General features: G+C 31.1%; 1 protein-coding gene across 6 annotated transcripts in view; it reads right to left on the bottom strand.

Annotated features, from left to right (window-relative positions):
- The window catches only part of LOC140055621 (dystrophin-like), a 208,816-nt gene that overhangs the window by 133,662 nt on the left and 47,620 nt on the right, over positions 1–27,534 (bottom strand). For all 6 annotated transcript variants that reach the window (XM_072100960.1, XM_072100959.1, XM_072100961.1 and 3 more), the window contains 10 exons: positions 18,216–18,304; positions 16,691–16,771; positions 15,349–15,464; positions 14,878–15,026; positions 11,502–11,660; positions 8,474–8,655; positions 5,982–6,126; positions 5,384–5,474; positions 4,737–4,975; positions 4,039–4,221 (listed from right to left, as the gene is read on the bottom strand). In XM_072100960.1, the coding sequence (XP_071957061.1) occupies positions 4,039–4,221; positions 4,737–4,975; positions 5,384–5,474; positions 5,982–6,126; positions 8,474–8,655; positions 11,502–11,660; positions 14,878–15,026; positions 15,349–15,464; positions 16,691–16,771; positions 18,216–18,304 (1,434 nt within the window). The remainder of the gene's footprint in view (positions 1–4,038; positions 4,222–4,736; positions 4,976–5,383; positions 5,475–5,981; positions 6,127–8,473; positions 8,656–11,501; positions 11,661–14,877; positions 15,027–15,348; positions 15,465–16,690; positions 16,772–18,215; positions 18,305–27,534) is intronic.

Genomic DNA, 27,534 nt, shown 5'->3' with positions numbered 1-27,534 from the left:
TCATTTACAGCTGCAGTATCTTGAACGTTTGACCGCAATGCATTATTAACAACCAACCAAAAAAGTAAATGGTTTTTTTTGGGAGCAGAAATTGAGCAGAACTGCCGCGGTCTGCCTAAAATATATTTTTTAAATAACGGTTTATTCAATGCTATGTAGCAGAAACAGACCCTTATATTAGGGATTGTATGTAAAATTCCCCTATTCCGTCAGTTTTATAAATAGTTAAGTCAACTGAATTGCATGTCTAATATTTAGACATGTAATCTTGTCCATTATCAAAAACATACTCTAATACTCAATGTTATAATAATCTATATTTGAACTTTGCACTAAAAAATGTAATCAATGATCAAAACTCATAGCTTAAACTTATAGCTTAAACTTATACATTTAAAGACTGGTGGAAGTTCAGAAATAAAAATACAAGGTACACTTTTACAGTATGAATGCTTCTATTTTAACTTTATTTATGTATGTTTATAATAGTTTTTTTTTTTAAACTGGACTGTTTATTATATTCAACAGACCTGGCAGCAGTTACTGAAGTTACTGTCCCGTAGTTAGACATAAAGTTGATGTGCAAGTACTCTACCACTTTGATATTTACAGTCCTTATTGTATATGCATGTGTTTTTTGTCTTTTTTATCGCAATTTTAGTAGTTGACACCAGAAAGTCAGAATTATAAGTTTATGGCACAGAGTAAAGTAAATCTGACCTTTAAATAAAATTTCAGGATTAAAATTTGTTTGGAAAAAAACGCTATAAATTGCCGGTGACTTCACCGATGTCTCCCGTGTGTGAGAACCCCTTAGATTGCCAAAACCAGGGGCTTCAGCCTTTGAATTATGCCAATGATTCGACCAGATTTTATTAATTCATCCAAAATAAGACTTTAAATGAACTTTGGTATTTTCTACTAATAATTTTAAATACTTCTTCTCAAATTACATACTAACCATTGGTTACCTTCAAAATAATCAAATAATGACAACTTGGCAAGTTTCTGAATTTTTGGAAAGAAATGATGAATCTGTGACTTTCATAAGAGACGTTAGGGCAGAAACACTGGTGTTAAAAAATGGAACGATTGAGGCTCATAAGGTAACTGTAGGTAATGTGGCCGTGATTAAACCCGAGCCTTCATTTGCAGGACAACGACACCTGGGTCGGAGAAATAGGGTTTTGCCAAGCATTTCATATGAACCGCAATTGCTTCACACTTCATCTGAACAGGAATCGCGTAACACTTCACGTGCACCGCAATCACATAACACTGCACATGCACCACAATCACATAACACTCCACGTGCACCACAATCACATGAACAAGTCAATAAGGATGAGCTTGAAACAACTTGTGGATCCAAATGGTGTGAGTACTTGACATGTATTTTTCTCCGTTGTTGAATTCAGAATTGTTTTCAGAACTGAGATACAAGGTCTACAGGATGCTGGTCCTGTTGCTGTCTTTTTCCTCGTTTTCATGTGATCAAATATATATATATTGTATATTCTGAAATTTGGCTGCAAATTCTGCAAACTAAAATTATGGGACATTAAATGTGTGCTACTAAAGATATACCGGCAGCATAGAAGAAAATTGTATTCTTACAATGACAAAATTGAATTACATGAATTAATAATGATTTTATATCAATTATTTACTAGCAATTTGTAAATAAGGCTAATGTGAATTTATAAAAATTAAAATGTATTTAAACGTGAAGTACAATAATAACTATTTGGTAATGGATTAATACTGCATATTCTCTTTTCAATCACTTCTGTGTAATATTTAGAAAGTGGTTTAGGCTAGCTTTAATAATAAAAAAAATTTAATGAATACAATAGTAAACAAATATATATAATTTTGAGATGTTTTTTACCTTGGTAGATCATTAAAAAATAATACAAAGTGCCAGATATTAAAAATAAATGAAAACAAGTTACTATCTTTTTAAGTATTGATTAAATAAATTGCATGTCATTGTACAGTGTTGAATATCAATTATGGTTGTTTATTATCCTACATTACATTTTCTAAATGAATTGAAGGTTTACAATTAAACAAATTTTAATATTTCATAAACATGATCATTTTAATATTGTAGTAATTATAATTGCTTTATATTGTATGTACTGCACCTACAGTACGTGATAAATTCCACATTTTTTCATGAACTCTAACAAGTGTATATTGCTGGCAATATAAGGCAAACTTGTGTAAAATATTAATAAACTTTTTTTTAATATTTTGAATAAACTAGCCCCTTATTACATATCAAGAAAGCTAATGAGCTGAAGATATGGATTCATGAACAATTGTTGTAAGTTGGATGTTGTTACGTCATCATAAAGCCATCTGAACAAACAAAAATGTTTACAATCGGTTAGCTTGGAGTGCAGTCTAATTTTGTGTGTTTGATATGATGTGTCCATGGTTTAAGTCTTGCTTGATGAATATGATTATTTTTTAGTGTGTGGAGGAGATATTTAGAAGTTTGGGTGTCAGGTGTGATGGACATATGGAGTTGTTTAAAGAGTTAAAAATAAGTATTGACGCAAATACAACCGATGAATAAAAGAAAACCATGGCAGAAACAGAACTTGAACCATGACACTGATATTTGTATGAACACATGCAATGGACTTTTGTACTTAAACTATAAGAACCACTGTAAACCACAATAACTCATATCTCCACTCCTTTTTCTACTCCCAGTCTTTTAATTATTGTCTCCATGTGGTATCAATCTGCTAACCTATCCTAACAACACCCACATTTTTTAACAATATGTTGCAATCTCCAACAAACCATTGACAATATTCAGATACAGCAGCAGAAACCACATACTTTAGCAATTTTTTTTAGCTCATTACACAAAATAAATCATTCACTTGAGATGAGTATCTGACAATCAATGTTGTATAGTATATTGTATATCTATATATAACACCTAAATAAATTCCTGTCATTTGATTGGACGATTGTGGGTCACATGGCATGCAATAGTACGCACTATTCAACGATCGTTTAATAGTACTTTTTTTAAAACATTTTTGTGTACGAAAAAAAAAACATTTCACGGATGAAAAAAAAAGAGTATATGAAAATTACTGTGAAATACAACAGCGCCACCTGTCGCCCTGCCTCTGTTTGTAAACACCACCACGAGATATGCACAACAGCAGCAGATTTTTGTGTACGATTAAGTAATTTCATTAAAAAAGGCATTTAAATTAGCTTAGATCGTTTTTAGGATTTTGATTAATTAATGGGGACATCCCTACAAGACGTGGAATTGTTGGAAAAACCATAATTAGCATAGATAAGTTCCAATTGTCTGTCAAAGTTTTTCCTTTCAGCCAAGCTAGTACTACTAGTACTACTAAGTCTAGCTTAGCTAGGCCTGTTAGTATTAGGCTAGGCCTAGCCTAGGCGTTTTCCATAATCCATATAAATATAACATTTAATATAATATTAAAAACCAAATGTTACTGTTTTAATCAATGTGAATGAAATGTAGGCCTCTTGGCTGGGCTACCTTTTATTTGATTCAAATGACAGGAATCTATTTAGATGTTATATAAAACAAATAATGAATGTTTATGAGTGTAATGGTACAAATAATGGCATGAGGTGAATGATGAAAGGTTATATCAATGAGGCAACGCCGAGTTGATATAACCTTTCATCATTCACCAAATGCCATTAGCTCATATACTAGTACATAGTAAATTGCACTTTTATTGCCCTGAAAAAAAAACAAGCAAACACAGATATTTTGTAACTTATAAAATGGTAATAAAAGATTAAAGAAGAAGATTACTCAAGTTTAACCCCCTTTAAACAAAAAAAACAATAAAAATTTAATACATCATTCACAAACAAATGACATGATTGCATGCCAAGTGTACAATAATTGAGTACACTAAAAAATGCAATTTCTATTAAATGGAATTTGGCAATCTTCCAGCCTCTTTCAGATTTACTTTGGAATGGATTCAACAAAGAGGATATGCCTGTACTCACCTGTTTTGAGTTCTGCTCAACTTGATGAATGACACGGTCCCACTTCTGAGCAAATTCTTCTAGTTTGTTCTCGATATTAGTTGCAGCCTTACTATTGTAGACTAGGTGTTTGATGACATCATTAGCGCTACGGTTGAGTCGGTCAAACTCACTATGTTTCTCTACCAACTCTTCTTCAAGTAGCTGCAGAGTGCAACAAAAGACATGTTATTTAATATTTCAGCCCATATTGAAGATACAAATAACTTTTTGTGATGTTTTGCGTTTCTTGAAAATCAAGCATGGTATAAGACTTTAATACCTACTTATGCAAATACACATACATAAAAAGAAAGTGCATTTTGCAACAGCAATATAAAACAATATGTTTATATGTGGTTTTTTTTTTTTCTTTTTTTTTCCTTCATACACATCATCCAACTCGCTAATTACAGAATGAATATTAACTATATCATGTTTAAGTCTCATTTGAGGCATACGGAGTAGGGTTAAAACAGCCTGAATTACAAACATGGCACTAGGTCAGGATTGAACCCAAAGTTTTGGGGTTTGGTAGGCAGACATCCATAGCTGGTACCCGCATCAATAATTCTGTATCTTTTAACCCATCTTGTCCTTTTCATTTCTCTCAACATACCAAACAATAATCTATCTTTCCAATCAATTCATTTAAGGATAATTATCCTCTGTCGACGTACCTTTAATCTATTAACATGTTGCATAGTTGCATTGGAATCATTGAAATCAACAGGCCGCATATCAGCAAGAAGCTTTTCTGTTGCTTTTAACCATTCTTCAAATCGTTTCTCTTCATCCGACAGCTTCTGCCAATTGAGCAACACCTCTTGAAGTACCGCCCATCTTTGTTCGGTCCACTGACACACCTTGGCCCAACGTTCTCCAAGGCTGTTTAATTGTTCTTCCAAAAGGGCCGTTGCTGATAAAGATAAGAACATTGGTTTATTCAGTTGTATTGTAATACATTGTTATATAAAACATAAATGAATAGTAAAAATAGATAGATAATTAGTCGTTTGACATGCAGCAACTTAACAGAGGTTTTCTTTCTTTACTTTCTAGTAGAGCAACAGTTTAAGTTGATGGGATGGACAAGAAAGTCTGATGTCCTAGGATGTACATACTGATAATAGCTATTATCAGTATGTACATTCGGCTGGTAATTCACCGACAATGATCTACTAGCACTGCTTGCATGGAAACGACAAGTCTGCAGAACATTATCTGCTCAAAACAGCCCATCAAATACACATAATGTTTACAATTTAAGTAAAGAACACAATTACTCTTGACCAATATAATAATGTATTTCAAATGAAAAACTAACCATTTTCTGGACTGTTTTCGTCAACTACTACTACAAGATGAGTGAGAGAATTCACACGGACTTGCTCATGTTCCAACTCTTCTTGTAAATTCTAAACAGAATATAAACAAAAAACATCATATGATATAACAAAGCTGATAACGATAAAGAAGTTGATGATAACGATGAAGATGTTAATGATAAATTAATGATGATAATTAAAATGTTGTTGACAATGACAATGACTAGGATGATGAAGTTGATGATGACAGTGATATAATGACAATACTGACAATAATAATGATATGATAATTGAAATTTATGATGACAATGATTTTATGACAATAGAATATGATAAAGTTGATGATGATAATGATGAATGCATTCATGGGCACTTTTCTGCAAATAATAATCTGGAGTAGTACATGTAGGTCTATTTTATCAAAACTGATACTTTATAAATTTGTACAAATTTCCATCTAAATGTATGAGATGCAATTTCTATTTCCTTACAAAAATTATTTCAGTGATTGAATTAGCTTATCAATAAAAGCCTACTTCGCAAATTTGACAACACCAGTGATCATAATAACATCAAACATACTGACGCAACACCTACCCTATGCTGATCGACTTGTGTTTTGATTTCATCTAAACTTGAACCTATGCTTGTTTGTGTAGATATGCTACATTCTGTTTTTGTAAGCCACTCGGCTAATCCATCCAGTTGCTGTTGTTGGAGATCCATCAATACCTCATGTAATCTGCAAGGTAAAAATAAAGTTATATCAACGTCGAACTCTTGTGGTACAATCTGTCATGTAGTTCTGCTAGGCAGAGGTGGGCAGAATTACTCAAGGGTCTGTTCATACCAAAAAATAAATGGATTTATACTATTATTGCAAATAAAATATAATTAGCGTAGCAACCATGCATTCAGCCTCTGGAGCTGAATCAAACAGAGTAAGCTTAGTGTCATCAACATGTTACGAAAATTGTTTTAAACTTTTTATTTTACAGATTAGATTTTAAACAGCATAATTCATTACTGAAAATCATTTGAATGTGAATAAGATTATTAAGGAAAATGTATTTAAGTAAACAATCTAGGTGCTCCGTCAACCAATAGGAGGTGGTGATATAATGTACAAAGGTAACCAATTTAAACACGCAATACACAAACATCTGTAATTCAAAGTAAAATTGTGCAATATACTACACTGTAATTATTTGTGAATTATTCAACGTATTCCTTGCATCTTCGTTGAATGAAAAACTAAAATTTATTTTGAACAAGAAATTATATATCAACACTTCTTTGATAGGCATCAAGAAACTCTATACCACTGATGGAAATTAATTTATAAATTGTTAAAATGAGGATATCTGTTAGAAATGAGAAAAGGCCATTCTAACCAAGATTCAAACTCATATATTTTTGTTATATGGGATTTTTCAAAGATGCTGCTACAAAATTAATTAGTTAATATATTAAAGAAGAGAAAACAAAGATTTTGTATGTCCACCATGATATGCCACAAATTTCGAATCAGAATTGAGAGCTTGTATATCGTGTTTAATACAAGACATTTGATGTATCGCCATTTATATGCATGCAACTTGTATTTCATCAAATATCAATTTACCAGCTAGCTTCACTAGCTAAATTATGACCAAAACAAACGTGCGACTTAAAACAGAACAGTGATTTAGGAAGCTTTCATTGTATATACACAATACTGAATTGGCCAGTAAATTTAATTGACTCTATTCAATAGATTTAAACACTTATTTCATGATAAATGAATAAAGTTCGAATCTGAAATGAAGTAAAATCAATGTGTAAATGAAGTAGAACAATCAATACAGTTCAAACCATTTGTATTAAATAAATGGATACGGTACATGAAAATAAACAGGTGAAAAAGATAATTTTAATGATCATCCCTATAATTATTGATCTATGGCTTTCCCCTTTTCATCATTTATGTATAAGCACTTTCTTATCAGTGAGGGGATAGTTGAGAGGTATTTAAAAATAACAGTGTGGACATACATTTTAGCAGATGACTATTAAAAATATAGGAATTATTGAATTTTATGTTTTTGGTTTTCTTTTTATTAAATATTAGATTCTCATTTTTGCGCTACTTATCAAAATTATTCACAAAATCTTATTTTTCAGCTCATTTGACCAAGGAATAGTAAGTACATTAACCAATGGAAGTCATGCATGAAGCTGAGCTACCTTTACTTCTTGATACATGAATAAATTCTGATCCTGAAATTAAGTCTTGAAGAACCTGCATTCAAACTGTTTAAACAATGTGTTTGATTTAATGTAATTTATGTATGATAATTTTAAAATAATTTCAGTTTTTTCTTTATATTTCTATTATACATTTTTCCAATGTAAATTTGACCAAGGAATAGTACATTAACCAATGAAAGTAATGCATGTAGCTGAGCTACCTTTACTTCTTGATAAATGAATAAATTCTGATCCTAAAATTAAGTCTTAAAGAACCTGCATTCAAACTGTCTAAACAATGTATTTGATTTAATGTGCTGCTAACAATCAATTAAAATTCAATCTAACCATTGGTATCAAACAAACACATAAAAATATTTCAATGATTTAGATAGAGAAAAAAACAACTAAAAGTATTTTACTGATGGACTTTTGACATTTAGAAACATTTAGGAATTTGTTTTGATTTGGAACTTAGCTCTTTAAACAAAATACTTCAACGTATGAAGTAATAACATATAACTCAGATAGTGAGGAAAACTTGAAATAGTTTTAAAGGCACAGTGGAAAAAGATCCAAGAGTTCATTATAAGGGACCATTTCAAATATTCTACTGCAGTTACTGCAGTTCCTACATTTTCTTTGCATTTTAAACCTGTTTATGCTTTCTTGTGTATCATATACACAATGCTTCGAATAAATAGGTATATCCATAATCGGGACAGGCTGACTCTTGCTTTACTTTCGTAATGTTAAATTTGGTTGGGAAGAGGAGAAAAGCATTTTAAATTGTATCCCCATACCACCTATTCAGGAACATCCTGTATCCAACCCTAATCAAACATTGTGGAAAAACTTACTGTGACTGTCTGTCCATGGCTGACACTCGAAGATTCTCCCATCGGTTATTCAACAAACTCATCTGCTCCCTTATTTCATTCTCAACTTCTTCCGATAATTCACCATTCAAAATCAACTGGTTACCATTCTTGAGTGCATCGCCAACACTTCCTTGGTGATCCGTTAGCTCCATCATAAAGTCCTAGTATAAAAAAATACCTTCTGTTTAGTTTAGTTCAGCAGGTTGAGGTAGCAGATGCGAAAAATAGCATGAGTTTTAAATGTACAGAAATAGAAAAGAAAAGAACATTTGTTCCCTAAGCTGAGTAATCCAACTAGGATATTATAAACATACCTATTAAGTGCATGATTTACAATTTAATTAATCAGGTTTTTGTAAACATTTAAAGTTTGTGACACCCTAGACTGGTAAATAAAATCAATTCATTCAAATACATTTATTCATCAATAATTTATAGTTAAATCAAAAGATCAACTTGTATTATGCGCCATTTATTACAGTTTTACTGTGGGGCCAAATTCAGAGAAGCAAGCGCCAAATTTATTTGAAAAAACTACTTTTAATAAAAATATTCTCTCTATTGCATGAATAAAAAACATTAATTATTAGTTGATTAATTTATTTCTCAATACAGAAATTGGTATCGGTCACCTATTTCTAACTATAACTAGCCAAAAAAAATATCTTATAATATTTATACAATTTACCAGGTATTTAAGTTCAAACACCATGGGGTCCAAAACATTTTAATAAAATTCAAAATGTAATATATTACAGTTGAAATGGAATATACTATTATCATAAAATGTATTTTTAATAAATATACATATAGGTCACCTGTCACAAAAGGGTACCTAGAAAGTTTAACGTCATAACTTCGTTTTCTAAAGCCAGTGGAAATAATGAGATTTAAAATTATTTTATATGGAAACAACCTTTATCAACCAGCAACATAATGCTATTTATATCAGGAATATTACTACTACTGTAAGGCTTGCAGTACACCATTTAAACCATGTATTGACATTAAGTTTATTAAAAGTGTCTGAAGAGACGGTTGATATAGCAACAAAAGCAGGGCCATGACCAGGACCTGACCCGTGGGGCTTTTGGACACAGTACAGTGTTTGAGTCCCTTATTATCATTCAACATGGTTTTCATGTTGATTATTGAATTTATTTCATTTAAGAGCAATATTATTTTGAAAACAAATTAAAAGTAATCTGGGGTCTCTATCAATCATACAAACCTCCTTGTTTCCTGAGACACCATTTCATAATTTTCTTGAAATATTGTACATACTGTTTTTTTTATTGTAATTTGATAAATAAGTGCATTTGTAAATGTTTGTCGAACCAATTTCCAATTAGAAAAAATTACTAAATTCAAAGCAATACTATGACAAAAATCGAAATTAAAGAACTTTAACTATATGGATTGTCAGAGATGGTTTTTGCTTATGGTGGTGGGCATGTCGTGGAAAGGGTTTGCTGTAGATTAAGAGGGGGTCGCTATAGATTAAGGGGAGGGGGCTCACTGTAAAAGGGGATTTACCCACAAATTCCCCCTGGCAAAGGGCGGGCCTAAAGAGTATTAAGTTTCTTCATTTTATAGGAATCACTTAGTGTACCTTAATTTAGTGTTTTCACATAAGCTGGTATCACAACAGCTACATTTGAAGATGTGTGATGTTTCACAAAAACATTAGGATTAAACCCATATCTCTCAAAAACATTAGGATTAAACCCATATCTCTCAGAAACATTAGGATTAAACCCATATCTCTCAAAAACATTAGGATTAAACCCATATCTCTCAGAAACATTAGGATTAAACCCATATCTCTTAAAAACATTAGGATTAAACCCATAAACATTAGGATTAAACCCATAAACATTAGGATTAAACCCATATCTCTCAAAAACATTAGGATTAAACCCATAAACATTAGGATTAAACCCATAAACATTAGGATTAAACCCATATCTCTCAAAAACATTAGGATTAAACCCATATCTCTCAGAAACATTAGGATTAAACCCATATCTCTCAAAAACATTAGGATTAAACCCATAAACATTAGGATTAAACCCATAAACATTAGGATTAAACCCATAAACATTAGGATTAAACCCATATCTCTCAAAAACATTAGGATTAAACCCATAAACATTAGGATTAAACCCATAAACATTAGGATTAAACCCATATCTCTCAAAAACATTAGGATTAAACCCATATCTCTCAAAAACATTAGGATTAAACCCATATCTCTCAAAAACATTAGGATTAAACCCATAAACATTAGGATTAAACCCATATCTCTCAAAAACATTAGGATTAAACCCATATCTCTCAAAAACATTAGGATTAAACCCATATCTCTCAAAAACATTAGGATTAAACCCAAAAACATTAGGATTAAACCCATATCTCTCAAAAACATTAGGATTAAACCCATAAACATTAGGATTAAACCCATATCTCTCAGACAGACAAGTAATTGAAAACTCAATGATTCAATTTTGAGACTGAATGCAAAACATGTGTTTTGTTGAAAACATACTCGTATTACAAATATGAAAATAATACAGGGAACATGTATTTCTAATCTAACAAATTATATTATAAAAAACGAAAAACATTTTCTTGCTGAGGTTCAATCTCCGAGCTTTGTACTTTATTATTTCAAAAGGTATCATATAGTACAAATAATGAATGTATACAAGTTGAATGGAACAAAACTATACACTCCACTCAAGAGTACAAAACATTGTACAATATTTAGGCTACCAAGTATTTATGTTGTACAACATTTGAAATCGTTGAAATTGAAGAAAATGATTAATGGCATATGATACCAAATATACCAACCAAATGGTAAAGATACACTTATGAATATAAAATCTTCCTATCCTATTCCTTCTATCTCAAAACTGGAACCATTCAAAACAGACATTATTTTAAACACAGTTTTGAAGGTTTCGAGGAGTTGTAATATGATTATATGTGAATGTTACAATACCTCATGCATATGGAACTGTTCTTTAGCCCTATCAACATCTTCTGACATTGGCTCCTGTAAACGGAGTTGCTCCTCTGCCTCTAAAAGCCACATCAGTACATTCTCCATCATCATCTGATACTTTTTAAGATCAACACCGTTTGAGTCTGTTGATAAAGGCTGTAAAGATAAATAAGTATACTAAGTTATACAATTAGTAATATAAAATGTAACGTTGAGAAACTATAAAGCATTGGAAAGAAAATGGTAGCAAGGTAAACCAGTAGTGAACATAACATAGTTACAGTAGAACGATGGAGACCTATTGGAACTAATTTATAGGTCCATGGTAGAACCTACGGCCTACCTATGGCTGACCAAATGGGACGTAAAACATGGGATATTTAAAATCAACATTGACATTAAATTGACCCCATTAACACATACAGTAAATTCTATAGGTTGCAGTAATGTTTTGTTTAACTTACAGCTAGGCCAGAAAACATACAAATTGTAATGAATGGGATACACACAGAAAAGCATATACTATGTGTTAATAATAAATAATAATATTTGTTCTAATATAGAGTAGTGCCTATTGCATCCAAGCGCTTCACATTATTACCCCTTTTTTTGGATCAAACATGTATGGAAACATTCTCCCATAATGTAGTAGCTATAGTAATCAGCGCAAAGTTGTGTTTTGTGGTAAGTAAAAAATAACGACATCACTGTTCATTTTATGCGTACGTAAAATCCATGGAACATAAAATCATGGTACGTAAAATGTAGGTCCTAATATATCGCTTTGGTTGCTTTGAAGTAATCTTAATTATATTTATTTTATTTGTGCATGTTGTATTTGCGCGGATAAAGTCCTTGTTGTTGTCCAGGTGATGAGTTCATATCTAGAATATTATTGTAAAGGGACCTTAAACACATTTGTAGTGATTTTGTCAGATCAAAAACAAACAATTAGAGAAGTTAGGCATGCCTACACACATCACAATATTTAAGTACTTACAGTATTACCTCTTTTTAATAGCTGTTAATAACTTCCTATAGACAATGATTATTCTAGTGATCTTGATTAGACTGCCCCTAGGCATAGTTAAGTGGTGTGTCTGTAATAGAGGAAACTCTTAATCCTATTCAATTACACTACAAATATTCTTTCATGTCCTATCACTCAGTTTGCAGAAATGTATAACGTCAAATATTATCAACGACGCAGTCCTATTTTTTTGTCATTTTGTCTTGAACTTCTTTTTGCTAATATTATTTGTTTGCTTCTCCTCAACATATTTTATGATTTGGTATTAAAGAAGTAACAGATTCTAATGATAAGTCCCAATGTCTCAAAAGAAAAAGACTGTCTATATGCTTTCAACGTTTTCTCCTTGAAATGGAAGAAATATATTCGAAGAGCGAAGAGATCTATGGTAGCATCAAAACAATTACGAACATTTTTAATTTAAAAATTATTGAAAACTATTGATTAACGTATCTGACTTTAAACGCAAGTTAGCATTATTATTAACCATCAATTTAGCATAATAAATTTGTACAATTCTCAAAACTAAAGTTGTTTATAGAAATGTCAATGAGAAACTACTATCTTGTTAATAAACATTTTCATACATTTTAAAATGTTGTCCTGTAGATGAGTTTTATCGTTTTTTTTGTAAATAAATTTAATTTCTTTGATTTTTGTCAATGAGAAATTAATATCTGTTCACAACAAACATTTTTCACATATTTTATAATGTTGAATTGTAGATATTTTTTGTAAATAAATTTTATTTCTTTGATTTTTATAAAGGTTTCAGTTTTAAAATTCATTAACAGAACGAGTTTAAATCTAAAAGAATTCTCTGTTTCACAGATAAGATAACAAACCTAGGATACTAAATAGTCAGTACGTCAAATAAAAAAAAAACCACATTACTTTCTCTAGTCGTGGACCACTAAGCGTGCGCCATCGTGTCTAGCACGACCTGACCAACACTCGAGGGATACTCTTTCCAAATTGTCCGACTCGCTTTTCGCGTTTACTACATGCGTCTTCTATGAACTGAAATTAAGCGATTAGATCCAAGCTTTGTTGGAAGTTGGCATAGCGTATACGAAAACCACAAGAATCGACGCAGGTTCTACATTGCAACAGGATGACTGGGCAATGCTGATAGGATTTGGCTACCTGTCAAAATCTGGACCTAATTTCTTTGGAGATTTGTAAAATTCTAGTTTCAAATGCTGACAAGCTATTCGACAATACCTGATCTACATAACCAGATGTTTAACATCAATATTGTCTTATAATGTAGTTTGAAAAATATTTCAAATTCAGAAAACTCCTTTGGCGTGCTACAGTTCTAGTACAATCACTCTTTAAAAAACAAGTAGTATATTTTATTACTTTTACAAGTTTAATGTTAATGTTCTAAAAAATAAATTTTTAAATTTCTGAGATCAATAAAATTTTACAAATTTAAAATAGTTTTTTAATCATTATTCATGTCGATTAAAAAAGCTTCAATTAAAATAAGCACCTAGGCATTTTAATGTAATTTTCTATGTCATTATCTCAACATTAGTAATTGTTCGGTGGAATCATTCATGATTAGTAATTGTGTTGTAACTTTATTTTAAGCGATTTTCCAAATATATTCAAATCAAATTCTTTATCTCAAACTACACAAATATCTTTCACTGTATTTTATTGACGCCAAGTAAACATATATGACAAAGACTATCATCCTATTTCTCACTTAAGATTTTGTATTCATATTCTCGTAAAATCTCTCACAATTCCTCAACACGTCAAGATTGGTTATTCACACGTCGGACATTTTACACAAATGAATGTTGCAATAACATGTAAAAATACAACATGTTGAAATTTCTCTATAAAAGTAGGTTTATATTCTACAAAGCTGAAGAACATGATAACAAATCTAATTATAAATCCAAGATTAATTACAAAGGTAATTAGTTAAAAACTACATAACTACAGTAGAGACGTTCCTTTGAGACATTCCTACTTAAGCTCTGTCCACACTATCAAACTTTATGAGACAAACAAATATGATGTGCCCATATATGGACATGATGATGTCATATCACAATTTTTTTTTTCAAACTAGTTTGATAGTGTTGACAGCTTAAGAGGTAGGAGGATTTCCTGTGAAATTAATGAAAGGAACTATGTTTTAACACTATGGCAAGCCCTTCTGAAAGAGACGCTTGTTGGCTCCTAAAATTGTCCCCTTAATGCAGGTAGTAATTATTCAATCAACTTAAATTTATGAAATTCTCATATTCACTTTCATAATAAGATATTATTATGAAAATGAATATGAGAATTATTGTAAGCTGAATATGTATTATAACTTACACGAGATATAGGCAAATCAAGCGGTGGTTTATTGTTGGTGGACTTAGCTAGTTGCGGTTGTATGAGGGCAGGCTGCTGAGGTAGTACTTGATATAAACTCGCAACGTACATCCATATTGACTTCTTGTCAGGATGATCCACATGGACATCTAAAAAACATTAAATTAAACCAAATCAGTCAAGCAAACTAGAAAATGCTGTAAATACCCCTTGATTCCGTAAACAGGCTACAATCAGGGTATATTCAGATCCAGATTTATGCTTATGTATCGCAGATTGGGATGAACTTTCGTCAGAGATTAAGGTGAACATCCAGTTTAATCTGACTTTTCTGCTTTTCTGAAAACAAGCCACATCAGATTAGACTCAGGAATATTATTACAGTAATTCCACTAGATCCTGGTTGGATGATGGATTCATATGTAAATAAGCAGGTGGCAAAATATAAATATTCATAACAAAAAACTATACCTTCAGGATCTAACAGCTTGGCAATATTCATAGCATCATAAGCAATATCAAAAGCATGTTGAAGTCTGGCTTCCGGAGTACTCTTAAGCATTGCATTATAGTCTAACTGATCAGGTCTAGAAAGGGGGAAAAAACATAATTAATATTCCATTAGTTGATCCAAAAAATTCATGTTAATTTGTATTTTAAGAAATCCTCACTTACGGCCAAATAAAAAAATTGTTTACAGTAGTTTAAAGTCTGGAATTAGAATTTGTAATTTTGTTTATTTGATGATGGTTTTATCTTTTTAAATGGTGATATTTAACTATCATTCTTGCATTTTGGTATGTTAGATACAGTATCGACAAACTGAAAGTGTTATATCATTAAACTAACAATTACGATCACAACAGAATATGCAATTATTTATTTAAAAAAAAATTTAAATACTAAAGCAAATCGTCACGTGGCTGCAAAATTTTATGAAGTATGGCACGAGAAAACATTTTTTTTTCTATTTGGCCTTTTTTATAATCTTGTTTCCATTTTTCCTAGGAAAAAGGAAAGTACAGTACTAGCTTTTATTGAATCACATTTAATCAAATTATAATTATGGGCATGGAGAATCGTTCAAATTAATTATGTAATAAATTGAGACAATCAACCAATTAAATTAAAGTTTTAATTCAAGGACTCATTAATTATGAAAAATCAAAAGGGCAGAATAACCTTTACAACCTATGATAATCTGTTACCTTGGTTATAAGAACATTTTACAAATATTTACAAAACATACATTGTATATTATTAATTATGACATTAAATCAATATGCAATGCAATATATAAACTGGTTAAATACAGTAGTACTGTATGTAAATATGGTAAATTACAGCTATGTTTTGGCAGCAGAAATCAATGATTGTGGCATAATGCAGAGGCCTGAGGCCCCTAGTTTTAGGGGTGCTAAGTGGCCCTCCAATGCTGGAGGCTTCGTGCATTTGTAGCCTTTTTAGACATATTTTAATGCGTTTCTTTCTTCCAGGCCCTGTTCAGGAGCACCCATAAGCTCCTGGGTTTAACCAGTGAGAACTCATCATAGTCGTTATGTCACTGATCGTAACTGATTCAAACACATAATTAATTACGGTTTTGACACTAAATAATCGATTATAGAGGGTACACACAAAACAACAAGTATATTTTTTAGTTTGAACTGTGATGTAATGACATACGGTCACACACTCACATACTCTCTTCTAAAAAGCACAATCATTACTCGTACCGAGCTAGACAACCTTTACTTACAGCCATTGGCCTCTATGTTATAACGGCGATTTCTTGCAAACAATATTTTCTTACCTGAACTTATGAATGAGGGCGCAAAAAGCAAGACCATCTGTCCAACTTGTAGTAAAATTAGTGATTTGTACATTTGAATATCTGCAATAAACAAAAAGCACATAAAAAAATACATACTAAATTATTATCCATATTACAGGTACAAGAAAGTAACATATATCAAGCAGCTAAAAATAAAATGATTTATTTAGGTTGGGTTAAAAACTAAATGTATTGTTATAAATATGTAATGTACAGTACAATATTTAAACCAACAATTCAAATTCAATTTATTGCATCATTAGTTATCAAGACCTTAATAGACCATATTTTATATTTTAATTAATTACGTTCATATTCGTTATTATTTTTTTTTACGACATTTATCTTATTTGCCCTTTTTTACGATAGTGATACAGGCTTACTGAAGAACCCCTTTCTTGTCAAAAAGTTTCCGTAACAAAAATAAAGATATTAAATTATTAAAATATACAACTCAATCAAGTAAACACATCATAGAATAATAATTTTAATAGTTTTGATTCTTTAGAAATCCAATGTAATTGAGAACTTACTTTGTAATTCATAGGGCCTGTTCAGACTTAGTTCATTTACCTACTAAGTTAATAGCTTCAAGAAACGATTATCACTTTGGTTGGTAAACCAACTATACGTGGGTAAATTATTAAGCTCTGTCTACACTACTATCAAATAGTTTGAACATTATCTTGTCCATATATGGCCACATCATATTTTTTTGTCACATGAAGTTTGATAGTATAGACAGAACTTGACTTGACGAGCCCATAGTGTTGCATTGTTATGTTGCATGAGTCGGCCATCTTCATGTGGTTATGTAATATCATTGGAACCATGGGTATAGGTTCAAGGAAACATGCAAATCACAGTAGGACTCTTCTTTAGGTCCGACTGTTTTGTACATCAAAATAAACATTTAAAATATACAAAATGTTTATACATGATTTACTGTACATACTTTTTTAACTGTATGTATAATCCCATGCCCCTCAATTTTGGATAAATTAGTACATAATTAAGCCATTGTTAATTTCAAACTCTTGGAACTATATCGGTCATAATTTTCAATACGTTATTCCTCAATTATATTCAGGTATTTTAAAAAAACACTATACATATAGCATGACCAACAAGCAGCCAAGGGCTGAAACTGTTGTCTAACATAATTGTTACATACAATTTAAAACATTGGAAAGTCAAAACAGGTGATTTCTTGAATTTATCCCAGGCCCTTGGTACAGTGGAGGCAAGGAGGGGGCATGTTGCGAAACAAATAATATTTCTTACCAAATGTCAATACCTCCAAATCGACAATCCCACATGCCTCAACATAACTAAGCTCATAACCCAAAATTATTCGGAGAGCGCGCTTCTGAATCCTTTCAATTGTATGAGACTTAATATCAGTACACACACATGACATGCATCAATATGGATATGTTTGAATATAAAATATATTACATTCATTATACTAAAAAACAACTACAGGTAGTGTTTATGAACATACCCCTCTGTGTTCTTCTTGCACCAGGCAAGAACTGTTTTTTCAGGGCCAGTATCCTCCTCCATGTCTGCTCCTTTCATTATATCCTTAGCCTAGAAGAGAGAAAAAAATAAGCAGTTGGCACTGTGGAACGATTTATTACCAAGGCAGAAAAAGTGCACATAAAGTGACAAGTTTAAATCACCATGGTGACAGCTGTTGGTAAACATGGCAATTTGATTGAAGTAAAGTGGGAGGTTGGGATGGATTGGGTTACAATTACAAATACCAACATGGCAATCTTGGTTGTTAGATTGTCAATCTCTCTGTCATGGGGTTTATATCCTAAATAGAGTACAAAAACAAAATATCTAAATTTGGGTTCCAACTAGAAATTCATTATATTGTGATGGTCAAATGTCATTGCGTTTAGTGGGAACCAAGGTAGGCGCATACTGTATTATGTATACCCTACATGAAATCCCTTCAGATGTATACTTATATATAGCAGTTGATTAAAACAACCAAGTGTCCATCTCTACTACTATCCAACACTATTTACCTACAACAAAACATCTACCACTTGAAAGGTTTTGTAGTATCTAGTGAACTTATGATTGGCTATCAATAAAATTCCATTACTAATGTAGACATTTATTATTTGCGCACATTTGTAAATATTTAAAGCTAGTTTTAAAGAGAACTCTTTAAAGCAATACACACAACATTACATGTTAAGTTGATTTGTTTCACAGATGCTTGTAAAATGGAATGTTCCATTTCGATAGAGAGAGAAAGTATATTCTAAAATTGTATTAAAGCTGCTCAAGTAGATATTTCTCTTGGCCTTGTCATATATCCAACAGTGACTAATTAAACTGGTGAATTTGATGTCAATATCACCATAGCAAGTTACAATGTAATATGATACAACAATATACTGTAACTCTTTTTAATAAGGATACGATCTGAGCTTCGTTATATAGTTTTGAGATATACATTTCTTTCGTTTCTCCATCTATGTGCCACATACTGTGTTGGATATTGACATTAACACTGTACACATCGCCATAACTTCTTTACCACAAGAATACAAAGATATTTAAATCAATAGTTTGCCTAAAGTATAGTTATGGCACGCCACGTATGCCAAAATGTTGTTCTTTTTCAGAATATAAACCAAATCGCTGTCTAGAACCTTGAGACAGGGCAATGTTGTAATGTAGTTGTAAATTACTAGACTTTAAATGTACAGTAGTAGAACCCCTATTCTCCGTCAGGACTCAACAAAATCTTACATATGCACAAACTACAATTAATGTAAAAATACGAACCAATTGCAATAATTTTTTTTATCTTTAAATTGGTAAAAATGTGAAAAATAAGTGGATTCTTTCTATCAAATTTAAGCAGCCCGCTATAAATACGCAGATATGCAGATTGAAATTTTGCTTTGCTTCTGTCCACTTTTGATCAATCGTAAAAGGAAAAGGAAACAACAACTATTTCAGCGAAAATGCGGGGTATTCCCCAATTTGTATTTGTAATGCTCTTTACCATCACTTTATCATCTATGTGCCACATACTGTATTTGGATATCAATCAACACTGCACATCACCATGACTGAACTTCTTTACTTCTTCTTAAGTTATTAAATCCATCAGCAGGGAAGATATGTTTTGCGAGATCCTAGTCTTATCAACGAATGGAAATAACATTCTGCAAAAGCCTACATGAAGACCTATTAAAAATGAACCCATAAGATGTATAGTACACAAGCAGTGGGATATGGAATAACAACTTGCAATTACTCTAAATAATTTGGTTTACTGAAGTACTTGTAGTGTACTACAGTCAATATCATCCATTATAAAAAACTTAAATTGGACAATTACAGTATCTGATGAAATGACATTTCATAATTTGATATCATTCCACAACCAAAGACAAACAAATAATAAAATATAAAACCATAAGAAAACAAACCCTCATGCATTATAGTTTTAAGAAGTTTAGTTTGCCAATATACGTTTGGAAATTTCATAAAATCTGTACATAATACATTTTTGAAGCTTTAAAAATAAAATCTACATAAATTTAAGAACATCTACATATTACTGAGCCAAGACAAAAACTGATTGGTCATTATTTAAGAAAGTGTATTACCTTTATTTTATGAATTCAATCGTAAAGTAAAAGTAATGCTATGATAATTACGACAACTGCCAAGCAAAAAAAAATTCAATGACGACATTTTCTAATTTAGCTTTCATTGCTGTATAGCGGAGAGTAGTGTTATAAGCTTTGAAATGAAAAGGATAGGAAACGCAGTACATAAGATGACCTGCTGCTAGAAATATTGTAAATTAGATAAAGTTGAATTGGATCGTCTCCTTCAATGTGCACAACAACACCAGGTGAAACATACTACAGAGAAGGTTTTATGAATCAATAATATCACCATTGATACAGCAATTTATCAATTAAGTGATCCTCATTAATATAACCATGTCAATAATTTACTTGTAATAGCCTAGTGGAATAATATAACATATGATTTTTGAAAATACAGATTTACTACATATGCAGGAATAGTTTTTCAATAAAAATAATCTTAAAAAAGGATTTCTTTTCATGTACAAAGATATTTTTTTAAATTAAACTATATATACTTTTAAAATCTGAGTAAAAGCTTTGTGTATTGAAGGTAAAAAGTACAAGTTACTTTCAATCAATCAATTTTTTTTTTATGTATTTTTTTTCAAGTACAAACGCATTCTTGTTTCTTCTAGAATTAATTTTTTAAATATAAAAATGAAAAAGAAAGTAAATCAAAAGTCTTGTTGTATGGTAGCCCCTAAGTATGAAATTAAAATGGCAACAAATCAAAAATGAACTAAAAAGTATTTGAATATGGTAATAGGCGTATAAATCTGGTATAGAAAAAAGTAAGGAGACTGAGAAGCTATGGTCATCTCAAAACCAGCAGAATTCTATTAAACAGTTTTTTTTTTACTATAATAGAAAAATGTGATTTCATGTGGATAAATCGTTTGTCTATTATTAGTTTGGCTAAAGCTAAAGCAAAGGACATTTGACTGATCATCTGTCCTGGTATTTTATCAAACCAAGATGTTGGTATTAACTCGCTCTAACCTTGCATGTGATAAGACTATACATTAGCACCAGGTAATAGATTTACATAGGGTTATATTATCATTACTATAATATTATGAGAATTCCTGTTTGCTTGCATAACCCTGTACACAGTTATATAGAAAACCTTGGATTGTATGGTATCAACCAAGTGAGAAAATTAAATATTGTTTCTATTTAACCTTAACTTCAAAACATTAGTTTTATTCAAATGTTGAACATCTACACATTGTAATAGAGTGGGAATGTTGACAGTGACCCCAACTGGGTCACTGGGTATATATCTAGCTATGCAATATATCAAATTTGATTTGCTATCTGAAGAACTCAATTATTTGGAATATTAAATGTCTCTCCTTGTTTATGTCTGAATGCATCTTCAACTTCTCACTTTCCTTTCTTTAATTAATAAACCAGTTAATATTTTCAAAGTGAAATAATTTTACTTTATCAATTCTTTTGTATTTCACAGGCTAAATAACGTAATTCCGTGATATTTAAACTCAAATATTACAACTTCTGCAGGCCAACTATAGTTTATATTTTTAAGAACAAAGATCTTGTTTCTTTTTTGTTTAATATTTTGTTTTTATACATAATTTTAAATTCAATTTATTTAAGATGTTCCAAATCTGCCTTCAATACAGTTTTTATTTTATTAATACAGTAGTAATATGCTGACCACCACCTCAGGTTTAATAAAAAACTGAATGATGTACAAATAGATTTCCTATACACCTGTATACAGTATGAACATTGTGTACATCAAATGATTGATTGAAATATATATTTATACTGGGTAACCTCTTCAGTCAAAGACTGGTCTCCCAGAGGGCCCAGTTGGTGATCAGTGGCTGTGATGTACTAATACACCGGGGTAACCCCCTACTCGTCTCGAAAGATGTACTAGGTTCTTTAAAGTGCACACAAGCTAGTTGTGTACACTGGACCTACGGTTTATAGTCCTTATCCGAGAAGACTCGTTCTACCACCAGAACCATGGAGTGAGTGAGCCTCGAACCCCTGTCGATGTTATGGCTACGTAATTACGGTTCCACTGTCTTAACCGGCTCGGCCACTCACTCGCTAAGTACAATAGTTCACTGTTTTAATAGACATGACATTGATAATCGCAATTGTAAACAATCAAACATGTTTGTCTGACAATACAATTTTTTTATTCTACTGTGATGACTGGTTTATTATGTTTTGTTTTGTAAAGTAAACTTGGTATTAGTTCACAATCACAGAAATATAATTTACACAGAATTTTATTTTTAGGCAACATATAAAACAATTACTACTGTTAACTACTTATTTTTGGGGTAAAACATTATTTTTTGGTCAAAAATGATTGCTAATTTTTTTTAAATGATGTTTTATCCCCAAAAAAGTAGTTAACAGTAGAAATTTAATAATTTATATACCCAGTACACTACATTAGTCAATCACTTTTATGTTGGTTCGGTGGGGTTTGGTATATTTTTTTGGAGGTTTGCGGGGTTTGCGGTGTTTAGCAATACCCGTTTTTATTGGTGTCACTCTACCATATTTTTTATATTTTTCTTAATACTGTACTTATATTAAAAAAATACTAAACACATGGAAATTAATACTTTATACCAATTGAACATTTTATGTATTCTTGTTACTTTTTTACTATTTTTCCCACAAATCACCAAATTGGAAAAGGAAATCAAATGATCATTTGCTAGCTTAAAATTTCCCGCACAATTTTTGTTAAATTCAGCCTAGATTGATTATTTAGGCATTTTTTTTTATTATTGATTTATTTTGCAAATTTATATTGGTATATGTATTTCACAGACAAACATTACATAACAAAAGCCATTAATGGTAAGATACCCATTAAAGTGCTTGATTCTACTATTCATATAAAGAGACTTTTAATGACTAGAAGGTATAAATACTGTACCGGAAAGTAGTGTATAATATTCATACATTTTAAAATTCATATTTTGTTTTTAATTTGAATATTAGGATACATTTTTAAGATTAAGCATATTTTTAACAAATTCTTCACTAATTTCATAAACACTAATAATTTTGGACATGGGAAAATCTACTTTACACACAAACGCAATAAAATATTACAGAAATTAAAGCCGAGCTTGACGTCAGAATCAAAAAGCTCACAGATATTAAAGCCTAAAATAAATTTAGCCTAGTACGCTTTATTGTCATTCTCATTTATTATGCATTTCAAATCTCTGTTTTACTAGGATAGCATTCTAGATATTTGAAGCAAAAGTATTATCATGCTGTTATCCGTACATTTGATTATGCATATATTTTAACATTTTGGCCTAAACTGTACATACAGTATCCTGAAAAATTAACCCAAACAATCAATGTTTAAACTGACTTGCTGGATTTTGAAGTACAATATGTTAAACAATAAATGTATTCAACACGGTAAAGAGACCATGTTAAAATTCTTCTACTGCAGCCTACTGCAGTAATTGCAGTAACTACATTTTTTACTACATAAGGTTTTAGTTTGCTTCAAGACATCACTACAATAAAGAGCATGTACGTATAAAAAAGCTTGCAAAAAGTATAGCAGAGAATATCAGACATTGGGTGCTACAGCCTTTCTTAATTATTTTCTATCGCAGGAAGGGAAATCTTAGCGCTGTTTTAACATGGACTTTCTTTTACTTTGAGATTTACCACAGTCACGGTAAGAGTTCCAAACTGTGAAAAGAAAAAATCATTCCTGTGTACAGTAGCACAGTAGGTAGATGTTGCCAAGTTATAGCATTTGAACTGGATTTGTTGCTAGATTTTTGGTTTATAACTAAGCCATCGAGACTGTAAAACTAGGCTATTCACAAAGGATAGTAAACAATTATTATATTATTTACTTTTATTCAAAAAACAATATTAGCAACTATACTATAATACTGGTTCTTAAAGATATAAACAAAATATTTAAAATACTGTACATAAAAAGATAAAATATGAAAAAATAAATTGAGATCAGGCATTAAGGAGGCAGATAGGTCCAGTGGATCAGCTTTCCTAATAGGGTTAGGAGATATTCTTAATTAGGAATATAAAAATAATTACTGTATGATAATTTTTCAATAACCAATTAATTTTAAATTAACACAATTAATATTTACAATTTAACATCTGAATAAATTAAAAATACAGCATCCAAGTATAATCTCGGTTATCCTATTTTACCCGTGTCCAGGCCCCATGAGACTATACTAGGTCAAATATGAAAATATTCTACAAAATATATATGTTAGCTTTTAGTTTTTAGTGTAATATCTAAAAAATGAACAAATTTATCACTTACTGAGACAATACTTTTTAATTTAAAATATTTCATTCTATCAGATATTATTTCTTTGTCAAAGCAAATCAGAAATAAAATTTTAGAATTTTTAAAGAGATGTTGAGATGAATCGATCAAATTTAGAGACAAATATATTTAAGACATATCATCTAAAAAATAGAGTATTAGTTTGTGCACAATGACACCAATGAGCATCGACAGCGCTTCAAGCATGGAATATAACATGTCATTAGAATTCAAAGTGCTTTCCCGTGTTTGTTCATGCTTGAAACAGACAGCGTAAGAAACAGGTGAACAATTTTGATTATTTCTGTTAAAATTCAGCGATTTCTGTAATAAATTGAACAGATATCAACATAGCTAATATGGTATTAGAGCGATGATTTACTGCACTATAATCCCAGCTAGTCAAGTAGCTAATTATAAAGTATAAATCAGTATATAAACAGCCTGGTCACACTAAGGCATTCTGATCCAGATCATAATCCCTACTACTACTAGTCACGTAGCTAACTAAAGGATAAATCAGTATATAAACAGCCTGGGTCACACTAAGGCATTCTGATCCAGATCATTACTAATAATCCCTACTACTACTAGTCACGTAGCTAACTAAAGGTTAAATCAGTATATAAACAGCCTGGTCACACTAAGGCATTCTGATCCAGATCATTACTAATAATCCCTACTACTACTAGTCACGTAACTAAAGGATAAATCAGTATATAAACAGCCTGGTCACACTAAGGCATTCTGATCCAGATCATTACTAATAATCCCTACTACTACTAGTCACGTAGCTAATTACAAAGTATAAATCAGTATATAAACAGCCTGGGTCACACTAAGGCATTCTGATCCAGATCATTACTAATAATCCCTACTACTACTAGTCACGTAGCTAACTAAAGGATAAATCAGTATATAAACCGCCTGGGTCACACTAAGGCATTCTGATCCAGATCATTACTAATAATCCCTACTACTACTAGTCACGTAGCTAACTAAAGGATAAATCAGTAAACAGCCTGGGTCACACTAAGGCATTCTGATCCAGATCATTACTAATAATCCCTACTACTACTAGTCACGTAGCTAACTAAAGGATAAATTAGATAAAAACAGCCTGGTTCACACTAAATGTTTATATCTGTACTCTCTCTCTCTCCTCGTTCTATACTCATATCTGAGTACTCGTGACTTTTGTATCTGTACTTATAGTAGTAGCTAAATAGACTTTATAGCATTAAGCCAAAAAAATCCAGATTTTCAAAATGTATACTACCAGTAGCTACAATACATACATCCACACCATGGAGAAAAAAAAATTAACCACATTTCTAAAGAATACTGATCTGGAAAAACTCTGGTTTGATCCCAATCAGATATTGTTATAAACTGTTTTTGAATTCTATTTTTTTCAATGAAGGATAAATTAAACAAATGAACAATTTACACAAAATACATTTAATTACATTACATTTCTAAATCTGTGGATTTTATATTATTTTAAGGAAGCGTTGGTTTTTACTTATGATGCAATTGTTTACAGTAAGTTAGTATCATGATGTACCATATTGGAAGTCCAGGGAGAAAGGATGCTTGATATTGAGTTACAAAATAATATGGAGTTATTTTTTGTGAACTGCTGTAGGTAGTACCTTGGCAAGGCGTCAAAAGTTAATTACATAACTGAAATACTGTACCACCAAATAGATAATCTCAGAAGAATTGTGAGCAAACTAGGCGACATTATACTGAAATTTTCTTTAGGGTCTAAAATCAAGATGGCCGACAACATTAATGCAATAAAGTTGAAGTAATATTCAGTTAAATACTATATAAATTATGTTAGGTATTATGTAACAACACATGAAGTATTTATATTTATAGTAGGTCATCTCAAGTTCAGAATTGTTATTTCCAATTGGATAAGATCAGTTACTTCTTGCTTGAATGGTTCAGCAGAAAGATAAAAGTATTAATCAAAGAGTTAAATGAAATTTATGTGCAATGACATTTCAATTTACTTATATTACAGTTTCAGCATATATTCGTTTCTGTTTATATTATCGTATCACATAATAATACATAAACAAGCCAAATACGGTTAATTTAAATTATATTACACAATGTGTGAAAAACAAGCCTGTAGCTAAGGGGTTTTGTCTGTTGCCCTTTTCAAACTAGAGACCAGTAGCGGACATGATAATACAGGCTTGGAAAACTTCTTAAGCCACCAGAAAAATAACAGTAAAAATAATACATTTTTATGAGGAAAAAAGCATAATAGTATGCGATGCATTTAAACAAAAATCAAAACTTTTAACAAACTGATTTTCTTTGGCTTGAGATACCAGACATCGACTAAAAATAAATTATTGGAATATGAAAAAATAATACAATTATTAATAAAGTAATAAAAAGTGAATAAATTTAATTTAGGTTTTATTAGTTATATTATGTGGGAGAATCCCTAAGGCATAAGCCTGTATTGTCTGTATGTCTGTTTATTAGAAACGCCCAAAGAAGAATCTACTTCCTACGTAGACAATAGATCATTTGGTATAAACTCTGAAATAATGTTGTCCTTCTATAGGTCAGTTATAGAGAGTGTCATAACGTATTCTTTAACGGTATGGTTCGGTAGCGCTACCGAAAATGAAAAGCGTGACCTAAATAGAATAGTCAAGACCGCATCGCGTATAATTGGATCTCCACAATTGCCTTTGGAGAACATATTTTCGGATCGTCTTCTGAAAAAGGCAGTGGCTATCAAAGATGATCAATTTCATCCGGCCTCTAGTATGTTCCAGTTGATGCGCAGCAGTCGGCGATTTCGTTCTATTAAGGCC

The sequence above is a fragment of the Antedon mediterranea genome, chromosome 7 (genome assembly GCF_964355755.1).
Source record: "Antedon mediterranea chromosome 7, ecAntMedi1.1, whole genome shotgun sequence".
Classification (NCBI taxonomy): Eukaryota; Metazoa; Echinodermata; class Crinoidea; order Comatulida; family Antedonidae; genus Antedon; species Antedon mediterranea.
The sequence above is the reverse complement of the archived record's forward strand: the minus strand, read 5'-3'. Positions and strand labels throughout refer to the sequence as shown.